Below are 22,326 nucleotides of genomic sequence, written 5' to 3'. Positions count from 1 at the left end.
ATGGTATGTAATGAATAATATAGATCATACGCTACGAGAAAATGTTCTCAGTTGGAAAAAAATTAAAAACCATCAGATAATTATATATTTTTCTTTACCAGGTTATTGTAAAAAAACCATCATTCTATGAGCAGGTCACCGAACCACTGAATGAGCCTAAGAATGAACTAATTAGCTTCATAGGGTCTAAAATTAATCTCTCATTCCATTGATTTGTATATTTTATTTATTTAAATGAAAATATTATATGAACTACTCATAAGGTTTAGAGGAAATAGGATGTTTTTTTTTTATAGAAACACAAAATGTTTGTGTATGTTTAAGGTATATGAACGGCTCCAGTCCAGTTGATTTTTATTTACTGGTGTTACGTCAGTTCAATAAAATCTGTTAAGAATATATATATATCGTAGGTAGTGTGATTTCTCCGAAAATTGATCACATAAAGTACGTGACTTTCCTTTTTATAGTGAAATATACATACACAGAAATCACAAAGATTTGTTCAAATCAGGAATTTAGAATTTCAAAGATGAGAATATTTCTTGTACTTAATAGTTTTAAAATACAAACGAATATGGATAAACTTAGACACCAGGACCATCATGAAAAAGACCTGCAATAAGTCGCATCCTACCGTAGGTGAGAATACAATAAAACAAATGCCAATGGTAAAAGGTTTATACACGTCGCAGGCAACATAACCAAGTAGAATAACTGTTTGGAAAAGCGACACAAGTCATATATAGAAACTGCTTTTGTGACATATTCATTGTACCGTAGCACAGTTCAAACATTTAGAGAATAAAACAGTCTACGTTATACAAAGTCAAACCGGTAATGTCGTTAGATATAGCACTTACCGATTTTTGTACAATTTGACTGTTAAAATGGGCACTGGAGAGACTGTTATTCTCATACACTATGAAGAACCTGCAGGGCAGTTTGACGTGCTATGAACATTAGAGCCTTGTGACTAAGCCTTTTACAATGAAACTCACGCTGCAAGTCTATCGTTAAGATTCATGGTCGTCGGATGGAGCATCAACGAATGTTTTTGTGAGACTTTCAAATTGTTTTGATACAACGTGGTCAACCTCTATGTTTGATCAATATATTTATGTGTTTATGAATACATACGGAAATAAGTAAAAAAAAATGAAACAAAATTATATGGAAACAACTAAAAATTTAAGAATTACGAATCGTGCAACATATAATACTTGAATGTAGACGAGTTTTTAAATAATTAGATCATTCACTGTAAGTTGACAAATAATTCTTACAATTAGTCTTCGATTACTGTGCTCCTGTATATTAAATTAATTAGATTATGCCATTGTGCATTGTAGACTGAAAACTAACTGTTTTTAAAAGAATTGTTTCTTAACAATAATATATAAGCTGTTGTCCAAAGACTTTCTTCATAGCCCTCCCAAAAAGTAATATTATGCTGTACCTCTTCATTTAACTGTTATGCTATGAAGGGAAACCTAAATAATAATAAGCTTGTTTAAGTTGACTTACCTGGAGTAAAGGCAGATGGAAAACCCGAATTTTCGTACCAGAAACGATCTCCTTTTTTAACATTTACAAATTGACGAGCAATAATGCAGGCGAAGGTTGGCCCAATCAATCCTCCCGGTAGGCGTCGCTCTGAGATTCCACCACTCCAAAGATCAATATCATCTGGGTGCCTGACACAGAAATAATTAGACATTACATTGTGAAGAAAAAGAAAACTAGACAAAAGAATAAGGAATACTTTTGAATATTAAAATCCGAGATGAGAAAACAACCAAAAGATGATTTGATAATTAATAACGCTTTTGAAATTCGCGAAAAGCTACTCAAGGGCTGTCTGCGCTAGCCGTCCCTAATTTAGCAGTGTAAGACTAGAGGGAAGGCAGCTAGTCATCACCACTAACCGCTAACTCTTGAGCTACTCTTTTACCAATGAATAGTGGGATTGACCTTCACATTTTAACGTCTCCACGGCTGAAAGGGCGAGCATGTTTGGTGCAACTAGGATTCGAACCCGCGACCCTCAGATGACGAGTGGAACTCCTAATCCCACCTGGCCATGCCGCGCCCATTGTGAAGAAAAAAAAAACTTTTACTTTGAACAAATTGTTATTTCTTTTACCACAATGAACACTTTTATTAATATATTTGTTTGAAAATGTACAGATCAAGTGAAGAAGAGAGAATAATAATAATCTATCGTGGTAATGTTCCACCTTCTCTAATACTTCCTCTCCGTTTTCCTGATGTCTTGATGAAACATTGCCCCTTGTTTTTTGCTGACGGGACCGAGACTGTGAGGGAAATAGTCAATATATGACTGTAAGAAATTAACTTTTAAGTTCATATTAAAACCCAATTTTCTGAATTTATCGAGCATGTTATTGACAATATTTTCGTAATTTGGGTCCTTGTTCTTTCCAACAAATTTGGTAATAACATCTTTCAAGACAATCCACGCTCCTTTTTTAACTCACTCCATTGTTCTTTCGAAATGCTCATCTGAAGTCAATTTCCTAATTTGAGGCACAATAAAAATCCCTTCTTTAAGTTTCGATTCTGAAAGAGGTAAGAATTGTCCACGTAGATACTTGAAACAGTCGCCATCTTTGTCTAAGACCTTTACAAACTGCTTCTTCAAGTTCAGTTTTATGTGAAGTGAAGGTAGTAGGATTTTTAGAGGTATCAATGTACAATCGACACTCACTTGAGTCATAGACTGCAGCTTATAGCGTTGGTATTAATTGAACAATATTGTTGCAATAAATCAGTGAATTTTCTGGAAAAACATATGGTATAAACTATTTCTCACGATTTATCCACCAGTAAAGTGATATTCCTGGAGAACGTAAGTTCCTAGCCCGAAGGACCCCAACATCTCTGAAGAATCCTTTGGAAGGCCCAACTCTCTCACCAAATCATTTAGCTCACCTTCTGTGAAAGTTATGGTTCACCAGACGTTTCAGGTTGAAAATAGTCCTGTTATTTCTACAGACCATACTCTACGTACATGTAACCATTAACGACTATTGACGGTGCTATATGTACGCGTAACCATTTAAAATCAAGACTTACTTGTACAACTGAGCAAACTTGAAGGCTGTTCCGTTGTTCATTACTGGCTCCAATTCCTCGAACGTTTTGGCTTTTCCGAAACCACACCAATCCCGGAAGAAATTGTATCCTGGGACTCCAGTCTCACGCCCACGCATTATATTGAATGAAACTAAATCCATTCCAAACGGAATAAAAGGCTCTTCAAATAGGTGGTTGGTCACCTAAACAGTGCAAATGTATTTCTTCAGTACTAGTAGTATGAGGCAATATGATTAATGAATAATTAATGTTGTGATATATATACAAATATGTATGATACTAATTCAATCGGCCCGGCATGGCCAAGCGTGTTAAGGCGTGCGACTCGTAATCTGAGGGTCGCGGGTTCGCATCCCGGTCGTGCCAAACATGCTCGCCCTTTCAGCCGTGGGGACGTTATAATGTTACGGTCAATTCCACTATTCGTTGGTAAAAGAGTAGCCTAAGAGTTGGCGGTGGGTGGTGATGACTAGCTGCCTTCCCTCTAGTCTTACACTGCTAAATTAGGGACGGCTAGCACAGATATCCCTCGAGTAGCTTTGTGCGAAATTCCGAAACGAACAAACAAACCAAATGAGAAAATACGGTATTATTTCTGCGTGAATGAAACACGTTAAAACGATGCGGTGGCTTGAGCGAAAAAAATAGTGTGCTTTGTTACCCTAGGATAACATAGGACGTGATAGATTATACTATAAAAGAAATTAGTAATTTAAATGTCAGTAGAAAAGGATTTGTTATCCTGAGACCTGACAAGAACTTCTGTTTGTATTAAATGCTGTAAATAATTATCATTCCAATCAGTTGTCATTCTTTATTTTTCAGTTCATGCAAAATTATCTTAAGTACGGTTCTATAGCTTTATCATTTACGATGTAAAATGATTTAAAATTTGTTTGTTGTACTTCAAAACATTGTAAACAAATTATTGTCAAGAATCTACATTGAATTCTCAATCTAAAACCGATAGAGCTTACATTAAAAACTAGCTTACCCTGCGGCGCAGTTCTGAAAACCGCATTAAGTGAATCTTGCCTACTGAAATACATGTTACAAAGTCAAATACAACTCTTCAACGGTTTGTTTGTTTGTTTTTTGAATTTCACGGAGAGCTACACGAGGGCTATCTGCACTAGCCTAATTTAACAGTGTAAGACTAGAGGGAAGGTAGCTAGTAATCACCACCCGCCGCCAACTCTTGGGCTACTCTTAGTATAGTGGAATTGATCGTCATATTATAACGTCACCACGGCTGAAAGGACGAGCATGTTTGGTGTGACAGGGATTCGAACCCGCGACCCTCGGATTACGAGTCGAGTTCTTTAATCACCTAGCCATGCCCGGCCTCTCCCGAATAGACCTAGGCTTAAATACTCTATAAGATAAAATTAATCCTAATCTTGGCCACCAGTTTCTAGAAGATTAACACATTATATAACAAATACACGACCTCCTGAGTTATAAAAGGGTCATAAGTTTGGGCAGGTGTGTTAATAAGGCCACCAATGAGTTCATCGATCTTGCCAGGTTCGTAGATAATATATGGCTGACGTAGAAGAGTTCGTAGAGGATCTTCACCTGGTATGAAATGAAAACACAAAATTATATAAAAATTATTTTTTTAGTTTAGGTTATCCTGAACTGAACTCACGAGTTAAGATATATATTTTCAATACCACTTTTGACTTGCTTTGATTAATTAGTTTATTTACTGTTTGATAAGTCCTCTATATTTACCCTTAAATTCATTTAGTTAAAAGTTTACTGGAATTTTTTCTTATGGAAATTTGAAGACCAAACTTAAGGACAGAGATTAGAACAAGTTCTTACCCACAAATTCGTGGTATTTGTTGTATCTACGCACCATACCCTGGATGAAGGTATGTCCAAATCGGAAAGCTGCTGACTGGAAACCACTGGACATTCCCATATGTACGTTAGAGTCGTAACCATTCCAATAATCCTGAACATGCACAAAACACAAATAAAATAAAAATTTATTGATTAATTAAAGCTTAAGTTTAATGACTGTAATTCATCTTAAAATTTGAAGTGACTTCGCTCACCTGACTAATCTTTTTTATGGTCTAATTAAACCTAGCCCAATACACGTGTGACATTAATATGACACCCCCAAAATAAAAAAAAAAACACTTAAATTTTTCTAATAATTAATTTCTATATTTTGTAAAAATACTTAGATTTTACTTGATCTCATAATTAGTGATTCTTAAAATAATAATATAAGATCAAAATGTGTTATTTCGTAAAAAATAATAAATTAAACTATTCTCTAAAAATGGCAGCAAGCACAATTTTAAGCGCTTTTGCAGAAAGTACAGCAAAAATGGTAAGTGTTGTAATAAACTACGGAGAAATTTTAGTATGTTTAAAAGCCTAGAATATCTTTAAATTTTGGCTTGTATATTAACTTGTTAGGAAGTGAGATGATTCTATTAACTACTGTAAACGCGAAATTAATTTTGACATGGGTTAGAACCAGGGATGAGAAACTGAAAACATTTCAATTCAAGTTTCCGATTTCGGTTTGAAATTTGAAAAATAAAGATTTCAGTTTCGATTCAAGTTTTTTCTTTTATATTTACCCCCCGCATGTACAGCGGTATGTCTCCGGATTTACAACGCTAAAATCAGGGGTTCGATTCCCCTCGGTGGGGTGAGCAGATAGCCCGATGTGGCTTTGCTATAAAAAAACAAACATAAAACACACACTTTTATATTTTTCGATTCGAGTTCCTCTTTTGATCTCAGTTTTCAGTTCAATTCAGTTTCGATTTCAGTTCCAGTTTTTCATATTTCTTTAAAATGGTTACTAATTTCTTCTGCAGCAGTCTGCACGTTTTGAGTGACTTGTGACTTTATTATTATATATATTTGTATTCACATCTAGTTTTGAAAGATAACTTTTTCATCTCTGTGTAAGAGTGTTTTTAATATTTAATCCTGTTCTGCTTCAGATAACATAACAATAAATCTAGGACCTTGATATAACGATGTTAATATTAGTTCATTTTAAGAATTTGTTTTCCATTGCTTCTGTGATGTTGTGAGTCAGCAAACATTTGAGTTTGGATATTTCAACTTTGGCAGACAAATCTCACCTTATTGAAGCCTGCCGGAGTTAAACTTTCTTCTTGTAACCGTGATGTAGCTTTTTAGTCGGTTCTAATACGTGAATATTTTTCTTGTAATTTCTCCGAAGATTGAAGAGAAAGTTTTAAGTCTATTTCAATTATTTCAGTAAACTTTTCAATAAACGTTTGGAGTTCCACTAAATTGAAAATCATATCATATGTTGAGCATCATTGCTTCACCACTTCTACAAGTTCGCAACTTTTTAGACAGTTTTTTGTGCCTGAAATATAGTGCTTGCACACAGCTGGCAATTCAATTCATCTTTTACTGCACGTTGTTAAGTATGAGCAGCATATCTAACAGAAAAAACACTCTAGTTTAATATCATCTATTTCAACTAACATCACTTTCATCACTAGCAGTTTCATGTTTTAAATCGGAAATCAATTCCACAACTTTAAACATATTTCTAGCATTATCAGTAGTGATAGAATACACGTTACTTATAGTTAAGTTGTATTACGATAGCACATTTATAACTATTTTCTTATTTTTTTCATCTGAATGAGCTGAAGAGAAGTTTGTAACAGCTAACGTTCTTATTTGAAGAGATTCTCTTTTAATGGCTTGGGCATTAATGGTTAGCTCAGATCTATCCAGACAAGATGCAACGTTAATTTTCTGTTTTGCATCTCTTCGCTTATTTGCTTCACAATTTATGTAGCTTTTTCATCAAATAAAATCAATATTTTCTTCAGAAACATTGTTGTGTTAAGGGCTTTTTTAATTGAATCGATTATTTTACATAAACCACTGTCCTCTAGTGCACAAAAAGGTCTCCCATTTAGGGCTACCAACTCAATCATAGCATTATTAAACGTTTTTTATGTCTATTAGAATATTTATTGTTGGACAAAAAAACTCGTCAATGGGTTTTTTTGTGTGCTTGGGGTCACTGTTGTCTTGAGCCTTTTCCCATTGTGGGAATGATCTTTTAATTGTTGAAGGTTTGCATCTTCTCACTAGATTTCCAAATTCTGCTTTATGGCGTCTCTTCAGATATTTTGTTAGGTTAGTAGCACAAGGGTGCTTCAAAACCTTAGTGTAACCGTTACATGACAAGTTGCTCTTACCAGTTCGTGATAACCACCGATTGTGAAATATGAAAACATTTCATTAGTTTTGTAACGTCACGTATTTGAAAAGGGTTGCAAAAAGTAAAAAAATGGCAATCAGACAAAATATGTAAAGGAAAGGTCTTCCTCGATGCGATAAAGATGGACTAAGTAATGCTCGTTATTTCTCTCTAGACTTATCTACATCAGATGAGCACTGAAGGGACTGTATATATAGCCCGGTGCGCAGCTTTTGACAGTTCTGTCGAGTATGGAAATAGCTTAATAACATCAAGTGCGCCCCTTAGTGAAGCCCAGCTGGCTCACTCCACAACATGTCTTCTGATATATCATGGCCTAGTTACAGAGGGAAAGATTTCAGTTTTCAGCTATTTCTTTTGAAGACAAAAGAAACATGCCAGGTAATTGTGCTGTTTCAATAATAAGAAAAGATCAAGTGAAAACGTAGATTTATAACTTTCGGTTCCCTAAGTTGAAAGACATAAAACGCAGTGAATTTATTTATGCAGACGTAGGGACAATACCAACATCAATAATAGTCTCAACATTCCATAAAGAATGATTATGCTGGGCATATGAAGTCACGTCTTTTCGCGATCCCAAGTCAAAGAAATAAAAGATGATTGATGAAGGATGCAGTGCCATTTCTATTATTATACAAATTTACGTTGGTGTTAAGTTTAAATGTGTTTATTTGTCGAATGAATAAACAACTTCATAAAAATTTTATGTAAAGACTCGATGCAATGGTATATGTTTTAACTATCCACCTTTGCATTTTTAACATCTAACTTTTCAAGAAATAAGATATTGACAACGATTATCAGTAAAAATTCCCTGAATACTGTAAATAAAGTGATAATAAAATTACTGAACGAATACACTGATTCTCTCATGGTATGTGACAAATGCGATACATATGGTATCATATGAATTTATTCATGAAAAGCACTAAAACTTGAGTGTCGTTACTGTTGAATTATGCAGTTATTATTTACTTAAAATAGCTTCAATCTTCATTTATCTATATTGGTTACCTTCTTTTCTACTATATTCTATAACGTTACTTAGTAATTTTGTCCGTATTTAATCTCTATGTAATTTTATATTAAACTTATATATATATATATGTATGTATGTATGTACGTATAAACAGCATATGTGTGTGTATGTGTTTTATCCCTTCAATTTTACTTTTTCAGCCTTGGGGCGTTATAATGTAGATCAATCCCACTATTCGTTGATAAAAGAGTAGCCCAAGAGTTGTCGGCGGATGGTGATGACTAGCTGTCTTCCCTCAAGTCTTACACTGCTGAATTAGAGACGGCTAACGCAGATAGTCCTCGTTAGTTTTGTGCGAAATTCAAAAACAAACAAACACTTTCTCCAAAAACCAACTTTCGCCGCTTTCGGATCGTGGGTCTATTATAACAGTGATGGTGAAATCCCAGTATTCTGTAAGTTTCTTTTTTGTTTATTATTGAGCAAAAAGCTGCACAGATAGGCCTTTGTGTATCGAAACTCTATCTCTAGCAGTATAAGTCCGTAGACATACTACTGTGTCACTGGGAGAATGGCATATTCGATGAGAGAAGAGCAGCCCAAAAAATGGTAGGGGTGACGTTGGCCAGTTGTATTTTTTCTCTATAAACGCAAAATTAGAGAGGGCTATTCGCACAAAATTTCTTGTGTAGATACGTGAAAATTTTAAGGCAAATAAGTATTGTTTATGTAATTATATCCATACACTAAGCTGTTGACAAATGCATAGCAGTTTGTACATCAAAATAGATGATAGGAAGCTACTGGTAAAACGTCATACGATGTTTATGTAAGCTGTTGACAAATGCATAGCAGTTTGTACATCAAAAGATGATAGGAAGCTACTGGTAAAACGTCATACGATGTTTATGCAACATAGACATTTTGAAACTGTTTTATCATGCAAAATAACACAACTAATTTTAAGAAATATTAAGTAGCAGTGACATATACTGTGTTCAAAATTCGAGAAAAAACTAGTGAAAACGCCAAAATTTTGTTTCAACAAGTGAAACATTACATTTAGACATATACAGTCCGAAAAAAAAAATACAACTTACGTGAGTACTTGGAGTCAGGTCGTAACGAGTCATTGTCTCCTCGCCCAAAATCATGGGTAAAAATTCGGTAAAAGTGATGTGTTGCACTGAAGCTGCCATGATGTGTCGTGTTTCATGATATATCCTATCGTCATCCCAGTGCGGGTTCAATCTGGAGAGCTCGGTGGCAATTCGGTTGTGGTCGCGAACGTACAACGTATGCAAGACAGTCAAGTGAATCTGTTCATTAACACGTTCATCACCTTGAAGTTGAAGAAAAATATTACAGTTTCAAGTTACGGTTCTTGTAAACCTGCTGCTGACTAAAGTGTGTTATTTAAATTAATTAAATCACCTGAGAAACAGGTTTAGATCATTTTGATCAATGGCATTTCGAGGTTAGTTCAACCTTTTAAACACACTTTTTGAACATCATTTTAGAAGTAATTTATTATACTTTTGTATCTGCCACATGAATCTGTTTGATAGAAAGGTATAGATGCTCGCTCATACTGTTTTTAAGAAAACAGTTCTGTGGAAGGTATGCTTTTCAATGAAGAAAAGCCGTCAAGAATTAGATGGAGATTGAGATGTCGGAGGATAAAAGTTCTCTTAAAGGAATCTGTGACATTCAATAAAACATAGGTTCCTCTAAGTGAGAACTAGTTAGCTTATTTTACTAATTCTAATTTCACATTTCAGACAATCGATTGAATAAGAACTTACTGCTCCATCTGGTGGGTACATTAGGAATTATCATGAACTTATGCACTTTCAGACAAAACATTCCACTTTAGCTTTATGAAATTGTGGTTCATATTCTTAGATTTACTTTTGCTGTCTCTTTTGTAAAATATTACTTATAGCTACTATATAATTAAACTAAGTGTGAAGGGTAAAAAAAAAAGCTGATAAGGCTATACATAATCGATGGTACATGAATTGTACACCAGGAGACACCATGTGTTTAACTTAAGAACAATGAGATAACATATTTTGTATACACTTAAACCACTCCTTTCCAGGTTAAATAGTGGAATTTAATCATCATACATAAGGATAACATAAACCTAACATTATCTCTGATATTTAATAAAATATGCTCAATTCACTTTTATGTTGGAAAAATTCAAAATCACTGTCTATGAGTTATTTTATTTGTCAAAAATGTTATTGAATAAATATCGGTTTTAATAAAACTGTGATATATATTACCAATTATTCTTGAATCCTTCACTTATTAAGTTTTACAAGAAAATCCACCTTGCATATTCATCATTTAGTTAAGCTGTGTTATTTTGTAATAATGCCACTGGATGCATAATATTCACTGCTTTCCTATCACCACTTACCTGCATTGAAACAGAACAGATGTCTTGGGCGTGCAGTACAATCTTTCTCAGGATAAGTTGACAGAGGAGGCAAAAGTGGTTTTAGTCCAAAGTTTTCAAAGTGATCCCAAACACGCATGAGACCTGAAAAAGAAAAAGAAATTTCTCTGTTGATAATAGTGATAGTGTGGAAGCGCCATCTACCGTTTTAACTGTGTGATGAATTCAAATTGCAATATGGTTCTTTCTTATTCCTCTTGTGTTCATTTCTTCATTACTGTAATACGCTTTCTTATCTATCGTTTAAAGTAAATCCAGTAACTGCCATTGAAGACTATTCTGTTCTGCTGAATGTTTTGGAAACTTCTTGAGAAGAAACATTCATTATCGAGGTTGTCATTCCATAATGATTTTTCAAAATATTACTTCCCTTGCGAAGTTAAATAAATATTTTCGATATTGTAACGTTTTCGGAAATTCTAACTGCTTTACTGAATGTAAGTGTTACTTGACGATAACTCAGTACTATGAATGGAAACGTTGTTATCCGTAAAATTAAGATTTTCCTACTATAAAAGTTGGTTATTGCAATTTTGAATTTCTTTATTAATAGGTTCCTCACCAAACGTTTCTATTTCTTTTAATATATTTCTTTCAAACATATTTACCAAGTCCGTGTCCAATGCTAGTTTTTTTTCTGTTTTTAATCTGACAGACTTTATGTGATAAGACGTCAATCCTACTAGTTTATCTGTTTATTTTAAAGCAAACTCACATGGGCTTATCTACTGTATCTACTGCGGGGAATCAAACCCCAGATTTTGGCGTTGTAAGTCCGTAAAGTTACTGGTGTTTCAATTAGGGCTTATATCTTTGTTTTAAAATACAGAGCTGGAGTTCTTAAATGTTCTGTGTTATAGTATATACAAAGCGTAACTCAGTAATTGATAGCATGTGCAGTAATAGTGATCATAATCACGTTATTGTTTACTTGTTCATTAGAGGTCTTCAGAACAAGAAAGAATAGTTTTAAGTACATTATTTTGTATAACTAAATTTTATTTCCTGTACGGCAGTACGGGCGACGTATTCCATTCAACCTAGAATTCTCTTTTAGTTTTAGTTTTACTTGTCTCTATTGCTTTGTGGTTTTAACAATTTTGCTAGTTTTACTGCTTGTTTTAAGATTCACACTTCTTGTGTGTATGTATATATACACACATATCTTATCAGAAGTTTTTATTTAAATTTTCTGTTCGTTTTATGAAACTTACCTCCTCGACCCAGTCGGAGTTCTTTGGCTAGTTTTTCTGTTGATCCATACAAGAAGTTAGCATCCAGTGATTGTGTAAGGAGGTTGATGTGCACTCTTGGACCTTTAAGTAAACAAAGACACATTCAAATTATCAAACTAAGGCTTATTCTCGTTACTCTAACGTGTGTCAGTTGATTTGATTATTTCTGTCTAAAATGTTATGATACTGAACTAAGGAAGAAGTCGCTAGACTCGTAATTTAAATACTGAAAATATACACAACTCTTACAGGACTTCTAAAAGTTAGCTATTTATTTATTAAAAAAAGTTTACTTTTGGAAAACATCACAATTAAATTGTTATTTTAACAAATACTGTTTTTTATAATTTTTGTCAGTGTTTACACTACCGAAAGTACTCAAAATGTTGATGAACTGAGCTCAGTGTAACAATGGATACGGCCTATCTTATTCGTTATCAAATTAACAATGATAATATAAAAACATTATCTGATCCATTATCAACAGCAGTACATTACACTTAATGAGTTAACCTTATTGTCAATAACAATGTGTAATAACAAACTGATCAAGCACTTCCTACCGAGAGCACATCCAGGTCTGTGACCTGCAAGAGCACGTTTGAATTCCATACATGTCTCTCCGTAATGAGCATAGAACGGATCACCAGGAGGAATATCAATAGTCATACAGTTTGGATGTTGATGTTCCTTAGGGATTCCACAACAGATAAAATCCAGTTCGTTCTCATCTGAAGTGCATAATTGGGATTTCTAGCTTTAGTTTATTCTTTATTTGAAACTTGTATTTTTCATATTCTAAATCACGTAAAGAATAATAAAGTCACATGTGTTACTTTATACATAAAGGAGTTCTTGTTACATTATTACGTATATTACTTCGTACTTAAGATAGTTTCTGTTACATTGTTATTTTGTTTTACTTTATACAAGTTAGTCCTTGACACATTATATTTGTTACTTTATACTCAAGGCAGTTCTTGTTAGACTCATGTTTGGTAATCTACATAAAATTATTTTTATACGTTACTGTATTTTATACGTCATACTGAAGACACGTCTTGCCATATTATTACGTTTTTTTGTTTTTTTACTTTATTCATGCATTAGTCCTGTCATAATTTTACGATTTTCGTATCGTAAAACTTCTAATCACATTGTAATGTTCAATAAAAATAATTTATACGTAAAACATTTCTTGTCAAATGATCTTATAATTTTAGGATACTTAGTTTTATTAGATTTGTTAATTTATATATATATAACAACTTGTATCTTGTTTTTCATTTCTTACTTCATAAGTACAAATAACTAATGCAGTCATAATTATCTTCATCCGTCGTTTACTATACAAACAAAGTCCATGTTTTCACTTTGTTTTTAATATAAGAACATAAATTAGGTTCAATGTAACAAATCAGTCGACTTGAATTCCACATTTCGTACTACGACGTCACAAAAAGTAAAACATTGATTTACTCTAATTGTTATGAGGATTTGTTTTAAAATAATTTCTTCACAAATGATAATTTATCTGAAAATATGTGGTTAACGATTGTTTTGTGCTGTGCACTTTTACTCACGGGTAAACAGAGCGGATGATTTAACCAATGATTCAGTGAATTTATCGTCACAGTTGGAAGAGCAGTGCCAACATTGTCCCCTTTATCTTTATTGTTATCCAGTATGCATGGGCAACATAAATATATCCCCCTTTTGTACAGATTGTATCGATACCTTACATAAAGCTAAGAATTAGGGTAAACCCTGAATACTCTATGCTAGCGGTTCCTAAATTGTGAGTGAAAACTGTTTCTTCCAAAGAGATAATGGAGTTGGTCGCAGAACAATAAAAAAATTGTCTGGTTAAAGAGGTGGTCCTTAAGCTGTAAAAGTTTGGAAATCTCCTGCTGTATGTAATTCATGGGTAATGAATGAACAAAAGGTAGTTTAATTATCAAGTAAGTAGTGACTTGTAAAGTACAATGAAATATATACAGAGACAGTTAAGGAAGGAAGTAAAGCAAGTTGTAATGAAGGTATTTCATTCAATGTTGACAAATTTTCTTCATGAAACACCGAATGACTTTAAATACACTCTTTATGTTCTGAGTACGAAAACTTGTGGTTCTATTCTACGTAATCTAGTATACATTTCTGAACTTTGTATTAATGTATTTTACCGGTACATACATGCCAAATAGTTAGGTAATGGTTCTACAATCGAATACTTCCTGTTATTATAATAATGTACAACCATTACAAGAGTGGAAACTTCCTCAACACATTCATGAATTATTTGCTAGCAATTTTAAAATATCTCATAAGTAACTTAAAGAAACTAAAACTATTATTATCATTAAGTGGTCCTATGTAAGAATAAAAACAGTCTTTGTTATTTATTGTTATGCATTTGTTTACCTTAGAATCTAAAAATGTAGACTCTGTACTACATGAAAATTATTTTCTTAGCCAATAAAGTAACGAAACACTGGAGGTTTTTGATTTAAAATATGGTAATCCACTTGGAAAACACTCTGTATGGCTCTTTTATCCTAATAACATGGCCTGGTGTTTATAAGGCACTCGACTCGTAATCCGCGGGTTCAACTCCCCGTCACACCAAGCATGTTAGAGCTTTCAGCCGTGGGGGCGTTATAATATGCAGCCAATCCCACTATTCGTTGGTAAAAGAGTAGCCCAAGAGTTGGCGGTGGGTGATGATGACCAACAGTCTTCTCTCTAGTCTTATTCTGTTAAATTAGTGACGGATAGCTCAGATAGCACTCGTGTAGCTTTGCGCGAAATTCGAAAAACAAACAAAAATTATTCTAATTACTAGAAACGCTTTTTGAACTGCAACTTTTCATAAACATAGAAATTACATATGCGATTTTAGAGTTTGAACTTTAAAAGTATTCATTGAAACACTAAAACTTTGTAAAAACATACTCTAAAGCGTAATACACAGTTCAGATGGCTATATTCTTAGGTGGGTCCCCGATGGGTTAATGATTAGTTTACGAAACTACAACACAAAATCTGGGATTCGAGTCCCCGCATAAGACAGATTGCATGTATATATATATGTATGTATATCATTGCGTAGTTTCATACAAAAAAACTAGAGCATCGTTGTGTATTTCGTAGCTTGGATATTTGCCAAGTAAAGCACACATTCATCACGTGGCCATGAAACTAGTGTAACGTAGAACTTCCGACGCCAGACAGGTTTATTTATGAGTAGGTTGCCACCTGAATGCATCATCAAAATATTCCAATATTGCTTAAAGTATTATGTTTGTTATACTAATTCAGATTAGGGAAAAAAAACAAATAGGTCAAGGCGTACATACCGTGCGTGCTTGAGAATCGTTATTCAAATGAAGAACAAGGAGAAACGTTACGCATAACTTGTCCGTGGCGCATAACGTTTTGTTAGCTTGCCAAAGAAGTGTATAGTCTGTTATAATACTCCAAAGTAAAAAAAATAGTTAAATTAAAACCATATTGCCGAACTATATGCTTTTCAATTATCTTGAATATTATGAACTTTAGTATTTGCAAGTTGTTATATGCCGAAGGAAACAAATTAGATTTAATCATCTACATTGTAAGCTATCTTTCTATGCTTGATATGATTTGTTTGTTTGTTTTTGACATTCGCGCGAAACTACGCGAGGGCTGTTTGCACTAACCGTCACTAATTGAGCAGTGTAAGACTAGAAGGAAGGCAGCTTGTCATCACCACCCACCACCAAATCTTGGACAACTATTCTGCCAATGAATAGTGGGATTGACTGTCACATTATAACGCCCCACAGCTAAAATGGCGAGCATGTTTGGTGTGACGAGGATTCGAATCCGCGAGTGCCTTAACCACCGGACCATGATTAGATATGGCGATTTTAAACAAACTTTTTCCTATTTGATATAACGAAAATTAAGAAATGAGGACTCAACTAGTCGATAACAATTGATATCGTGAGCAGTTTTACAATAGGAATGTGAAGCTGGTGACGATATTAAATTTCTCGATATTTAGATGCTGTGTATCTAACTTAGCCAATGATTTTTGTTAGTTTCTTAGTTTGCTGTTAAGCACAAAGCTACACAACGTGTTGTTTGTCGGATTTTAGCGTTATAAGCCTTCAGACTTATCGCTGATCCACTCGAAGACTTAGCTGATGAACCCAAGTATTAAACAAAATAATTCCCCTGTACAGTTGCACAATTTGTTGAAATTCATAATGAATTTGCTGATAGGATTGTTAAAATAAATAAATGCAGTCCGATTTAATGTTTCGCTGTGCATCTTAAGCCTCAATGTGTCTTTATGCTCTGCCAATGAGCTTTAGTGCTTAATATTTCTTAAACAGTTTAATATAAAGCAGCTGTACATCAGCGAGTGTAGTTAGAGTAGGCCTAAACATTTCGCTGTAGATCTGCAGCAGAACTATAATAAAGAATATTTAAATATGTCTTTGTATTCCAACGATATACCTCTCTTTAAATTAAACAACATTCGCTCAAATGTTTGCACAAAATAATTTTATCCCAAGTTAGCTTATTGGCAAGGAATATTGATGTGTTAATCTCTCGAATGTGTGTCTTAAAGAATATTTTCCAAAGTTAGTTCTGTTTGTGAGAAGTATGGATGTGTTATGTACAAGAAGTGTGAGGAGATCTACGAAATTGTTGTTTTAAATCAAAGCGATTCACTCTAATAAGTTTATGAACGAGAAACGTTACTGTGTCAAGGCTGTAATAGTAATACATCTCGAGTTCTGGGTATTCTGTAATGAGATTATAGTTTTAGATACACGTTAAAATTCTATCATTAAGTTTAATTTGTATTCCCTACATAAATCTGTAGATAGGAGTTTTATTCTTGCGATTAATATTTTTATTGTAATTAAAAATTAAATATTGTGGATACGCTGTTTTGAAGGCTGTTTTTCCAATACAAATATTTTCCTTGTGAAAAGATATTATGACGTTGTTAATAAAATCACTGAATATATTCAGATATATAAAAAAATTGTAAAACACAGCAACTTATTAAACGTATAGGTCTTTTATTCCAGCCTTACAAAGGACTTTGAATAGGAGAATAATTATAAGAGATATCTTCTTGGTAAACTTAAATTTCCGGTTTGAACACATGTTTATGACCAAAGTGTTTGAATATTTTGGACTTTACATACCCTTTCCAAAAGCGATCAACTTTCGATGGGATCATACAGTTTACGAAATGTCAAACAATTTTAAAATATAGTTCTGATACATGCTGTTTTACCGCGACTTTATATCGATTGTGTCTGTTACGTGATTTACTGTCCTGCTGCCTAGATCCTTTTAGTATAATGCACTCAACCTGCTATAAAATGAATATCGTTGTAGCTATAATTATGTGAATTTAATTGTTTATGTAAAACTATGAGTCTGATGTCATAAATTAGGCTTTACATATAACACAATCCAGCTAATATGATCATGACTAGTTTTAACCTTTACTATTTAACACTCTTTCACATAACTTCATTTTAAGATGTTTAACCATAATTTTTATTTTGTCAGCATCAACTGGGTCTTAAGAAAATTGTAACTTAAATCCATTTGATCAATATAAAATGATTGTATTATTAAAATTTCTGGTTATGTTTTTAAATGCAAAAGAAAAAAAATCTTTTGTCGAGAACGTAAAATATTAAACAGTTTTCTGACTTACCTCTAGGTGCTGCTGCGAGCGTCATGTCATGGTCAATAAACTGACCCCATGACATCAACAGGACGGTGAGGTCACCAGAGGGAGTATCATAGTCACGATGAATGTAAGCACTGATCATTCTGGCTGGAGGAAGAGGGCCTCCATCAACAACAGAAACACGAGGTTCAGATATCCCTAAACACAGTAACAGAAGACGTTGTTAGACTGGTGAACAACAATGGTTTAATTTCAGTATCTTGACAATGTCTATTTGCCGGAAGTATTGACTTGAAACTTTATTTTCTTGAATACTTGAATAAGATTATTATCTTTCAAGTCACCAAGGTTATTTAAAAAATGTGGACAATAATTTAACTTATTACTGACTTATAAAAAATTAAGAGTTACACATCGTCCTATACAGTTACACATTTCCTGAAGATGTAAAAACTATAACCTAAAGAGATTTGATTTCGAGATACTGCTTAGCTGGGTTCTGGATATGGGAGGCGTTTTGATCTCTTAACCTGTGTTGGTACTTTTATCATGTCGGTGGGGAAATATGCTATATATTTGTGTAGTACCATAACTACGGCGTAACTAAACAACATATAAATTTCTAAACAATTGTGTTGTTGTTTTTAAATTCGTGTTATGTCTTGAATTGTGATTTGTTTTGATTGGTGTTAAAATTTAACAACATCACTGCAGTCAGAGAGCTGTTGGTTAATTTGTTACTTGTAAAATGTGTTTACTTGCATGAACATATCATGGATATGTTGAATACTTCAACCGTATCGCTTAACTGTTGACAAGATATTTCCAAAACATTTCATAATAACAATGTTTAAATTCTTCAGTGTGTTCTAATAGGGATTTTATTTCATACATGATGAATTTTATCATCATTACTCATACGATTAAGGTTAGGCTAGTTTAGATAGTATCTTTTATAAGCTGTGTCTTTTTTTTTGGTTGTTAATGATGAAATTTAATTTTAGATAAATTCACGGGTGAATTCAACTTAAGTTTTAACATACGTTGTTGTTTACCGATTATTTTGGGGCTTATTCTGACGTCCATAATTTGAAAACTATTCAACAGAGAGCTATGATATTTGTTGACAAATTAAAGGAAATTGGTAAAGACGAGTTCAATATCAAAGTAATTATCACCAGAGGGCGTTGATTCCAAAATTTTAACAATGATTAGTGTAACCATTATTTGTGCGTGATATTGCTTTCATTCTAGAAACAATGAGATAAACAGCTGAATAATACTGACAGACTTCAAACAATTAGTTGACAAAAAGTCAACATATCCGGGCTCTTTATGTCTTCTCCATACATTGAACGGGTACGTCAGACACTTGGTGTCTGTCTCCGTCGTACATCTTTCAAGTATGTCAGTATAGCAGCTAAATCAAGGCTTGAGGTGACTCCATAAACAAAAATCAGTGAGGATGAGTGAGAATTGAAGACCCTGATGACCATGCTTATGTGGAAAAAGTCGTTCACTGCCTGATCCCTAAAGCAAGACTTTACAATGCCTTAAGAGAGTGTGCAATGCGGGGTGTTGTCCCATCTTTCATGATGACTGTTTCATTGAGAACGTCTCCTCTTTGAAGTGTATAATGGATAACATGTTCTAAACACCGATCTTTTTACTGAAACTTTTTTATAAATTTCCTTTCCTATATGATCCTATCCATTCATCAATTGTTCATTAATGTTACCTTAATGTTGCACAAATCTTATCACCAAGGATTTAGTAATGTTTTACGAGCCAAACCCCAATGTTCAGAAATAAACTGTTTTGGATAATTTCTATTGGCAGAGTCAGGAGCAATGTCAATATTTTCCACATGTGTTTGTTTATTTGAAGTTAAGCACAAAGCTACACAATGGACTATGTGGGCTTTGCCCATCACGGGTATCGAAACCTGGTTTTTAGCGTTGTAATTCAGCAGACATGCCGCTGTGCCACTGAGGTGTTTCGTGATATTTATGTGTATGTAGGGGACAGAGAGGATTAGATGGGCCGGACAGAACATTGAGAATTGGACTCTGCCAACAATATGTGGACACCCTAATGGAAACTAAAGCAAATTTTGGGGTAGCTACAGCCCCCCAAGTTCTCATTTGATGCCACTTTTGGGCAGAGCAGCTGCAAGCATGTTTGATGTTGTTTTTGTACAGTCCTCGGTATATAAGTTGCATAATAGATCCTGTTGGTAAGAATTAGTTTTTACACTGGAATAGCCTTTCAAGTTATGAGCAGTGTAACGGACCGGCTAACTATTATTATCATGTACATTACTTTATAAAAGCAGGAGATTTTATTCCCAAGTTGGAAGTCTTTGTAACATACCATCACTGTAAGCAGGAGGAAGGTGCCTGACAAAAGAGCTGTGAGTTGATCCCCAGCTGGTGTGTTGCATATTGTTACACACTCCTGTGTATGTCCGATACCTTTCCATTGTGCAAGGAAGCGGTTTCAAGTAGGCGGGGCATATTTCCCAGATGTCTGTGCGAGAGGTGTCAATCATTGGCAAAGCGTTAATGATTTCATCTCGAGAAAGCTGGAACCTAAATAAAAAATAGTCTTCAAAATTAGTGGATGAGAAAAAATAAAGTAAAATAAAATAAATAACTGTTTCAACAAATATTCTACATTTGTAACAACTTTAATTTGAAGCTTTGACATATTTTCAAAACTTATTTAAATAACTTTGCTCAATTTGTGGAACCTATGAATAATATTTAACCTTTCCAAATTTTATTACAACTGATTGAAAACTAAGAGTAATTTTTGCTATTATCAGGAAAAATAATTTAAACGAAACTAACTGACTTTACACTTTTATTTAACATTCGCTGAGACACCAGAACATTATCACATTCAATAAAAACTAAGATAAAAACATTTAACGTTTTTGTTCTTTTCATACTGTTCTTTTTTTCAGTGATGAGAAATAACTTAGCTATTTATCTAAGGCATTTATCAGAAATCTCGTAAGCTCTCTAACAAGAAATTTACGAATGTTCCTTTCCAAAAGTTGGACTTTAAAGCTTCTTTTAATCAACTTTATTTTGCAGTTAATGTAGAGTTAACTGCTTATTTAACAGTACTCACTGTCTGGCTATTAGTCGGGTTGTGGCCAGCACCAACTCTCCTGTTTTATCGATATGAGCTGGATGCGGTTCCAAAGAGTTGATTGTGGGTGGGTGTCTGTAGCCTGGGTGAGAAAGACCAAGAAAAATAAAAAATGTAAAAAATAGTCAGGCTTTTACAGTGATAATCTTAATTACCTGTCTTCCAGTATAGTCGCCGATCAAAAACTTTAGATTCACTTTTTATTAGATGTCGTTGGAGGTCCGACATGGCTAAGTGGTTAAAGAGGGTGGCTCGCAATCCGAGACTAGCTGGTTCGAATTCTGTTGCACCAGTAAATGGTGATCCCTAGCTACCTTCCCTCGAGTCTTACACCTATTAAAGTAGGGACACCTATCGCAGATAATCCTAGTGTAGCTTTGCGCGAAATTCAGAACAAATAAGTTATTACTCCTCACAGATGTCTTCTCTATGACCTAACATTTTCAATAAAAGGTGATATCATCCTCCAATTTGACCGCGAAGGATATTTTAATGAATAATTAGCCAATTTTTTTTTTTTTACACACTTGCTTCCTTACTTTTATATCAAATCTAGATGTGTTGTATTTAACTCAAAATAATCAAATAGTGTTGCAGATGTTAGTTTAGTATTTAATCTTGAGCATCGTTTTTGAGGTTACAATGGTAAAAATACTACAAAATAAGCTATTTTAACACTTTTTTGACGTTTGTATAATGACACGTATATTGTTTCTGTTATCGTTTGTATTGTATTTGCATTGTTTCTTTCCATCATTGTAGTAATTATAACAACTAATTTCTGTTTTCTTACAGGCTCTGATATGAAACTAGACCATGGAGGTGAATCAACTTACTGCATCTAAACGCAGAATGGAAAAAAATAAATTTTTCCAGTGTATTTGCCAAGACGACAGCAAGGAACCTCAGAAGCTAGAAAAGCTAGATTAAAGTACGTTTTCAAAGAAAGACAAAATCTTAAATATTCATATTCAAGTCATATTACTGACAGTCCAACTAGATTTTCTGAAAGTCAACTGTAGCAAGGGAGTCTTATCATATGGTATAAAACTTGCTATTGAATTCATAGCTTAATGCAAGCTGCAACAGCTGAGAAAGCAATCTTTATCAAAGTGTCAAGCAGGGTTTGAATAACTTGAAGAAACGAGCCCAAAGCTAGTGAAGCAAACAATAAAACCTTCGTTTGATCACAGTCTGTGCATGTTTTGTCAAACACAAAGCAGTAACCAATTACACAGTGTTTCAGAATTCAGTTTATCTGGAAAGATAATAAGGTTAGCACAAAACGATGTTGCTATGAGATTAAGACTGGTTGATGGGAAGCACCACGTGCAATGTTGGGTAGAGTTCCAGAGGAATGTGAGAAAGATTAGTGATCAAGCAAAAGAGGATTATAAACAA

At 33.8% G+C, this 22,326-nt stretch overlaps 1 protein-coding gene across 1 annotated transcript in view; it reads right to left on the bottom strand.

Annotated features, from left to right (window-relative positions):
- The window catches only part of LOC143223243 (peroxidase-like), a 47,643-nt gene that overhangs the window by 3,304 nt on the left and 22,013 nt on the right, over positions 1-22,326 (bottom strand). The window contains exons 4-14 of the mRNA XM_076450936.1: positions 20,905-21,007; positions 20,140-20,357; positions 17,791-17,964; positions 12,623-12,790; positions 12,039-12,140; positions 10,786-10,908; positions 9,455-9,696; positions 4,951-5,083; positions 4,571-4,698; positions 3,100-3,302; positions 1,528-1,697 (exon numbers count right to left, since the gene is read on the bottom strand). Coding sequence (XP_076307051.1) covers positions 1,528-1,697; positions 3,100-3,302; positions 4,571-4,698; positions 4,951-5,083; positions 9,455-9,696; positions 10,786-10,908; positions 12,039-12,140; positions 12,623-12,790; positions 17,791-17,964; positions 20,140-20,357; positions 20,905-21,007 — 1,764 coding nt within the window. The remainder of the gene's footprint in view (positions 1-1,527; positions 1,698-3,099; positions 3,303-4,570; positions 4,699-4,950; positions 5,084-9,454; positions 9,697-10,785; positions 10,909-12,038; positions 12,141-12,622; positions 12,791-17,790; positions 17,965-20,139; positions 20,358-20,904; positions 21,008-22,326) is intronic.

The sequence above is a fragment of the Tachypleus tridentatus genome, chromosome 8 (assembly GCF_004210375.1).
Source record: "Tachypleus tridentatus isolate NWPU-2018 chromosome 8, ASM421037v1, whole genome shotgun sequence".
Lineage (NCBI taxonomy): Eukaryota > Metazoa > Arthropoda > Merostomata > Xiphosura > Limulidae > Tachypleus > Tachypleus tridentatus.
Note: the sequence above shows the minus strand (reverse complement) of the source record. Positions and strands in the feature narration are given on the sequence as shown.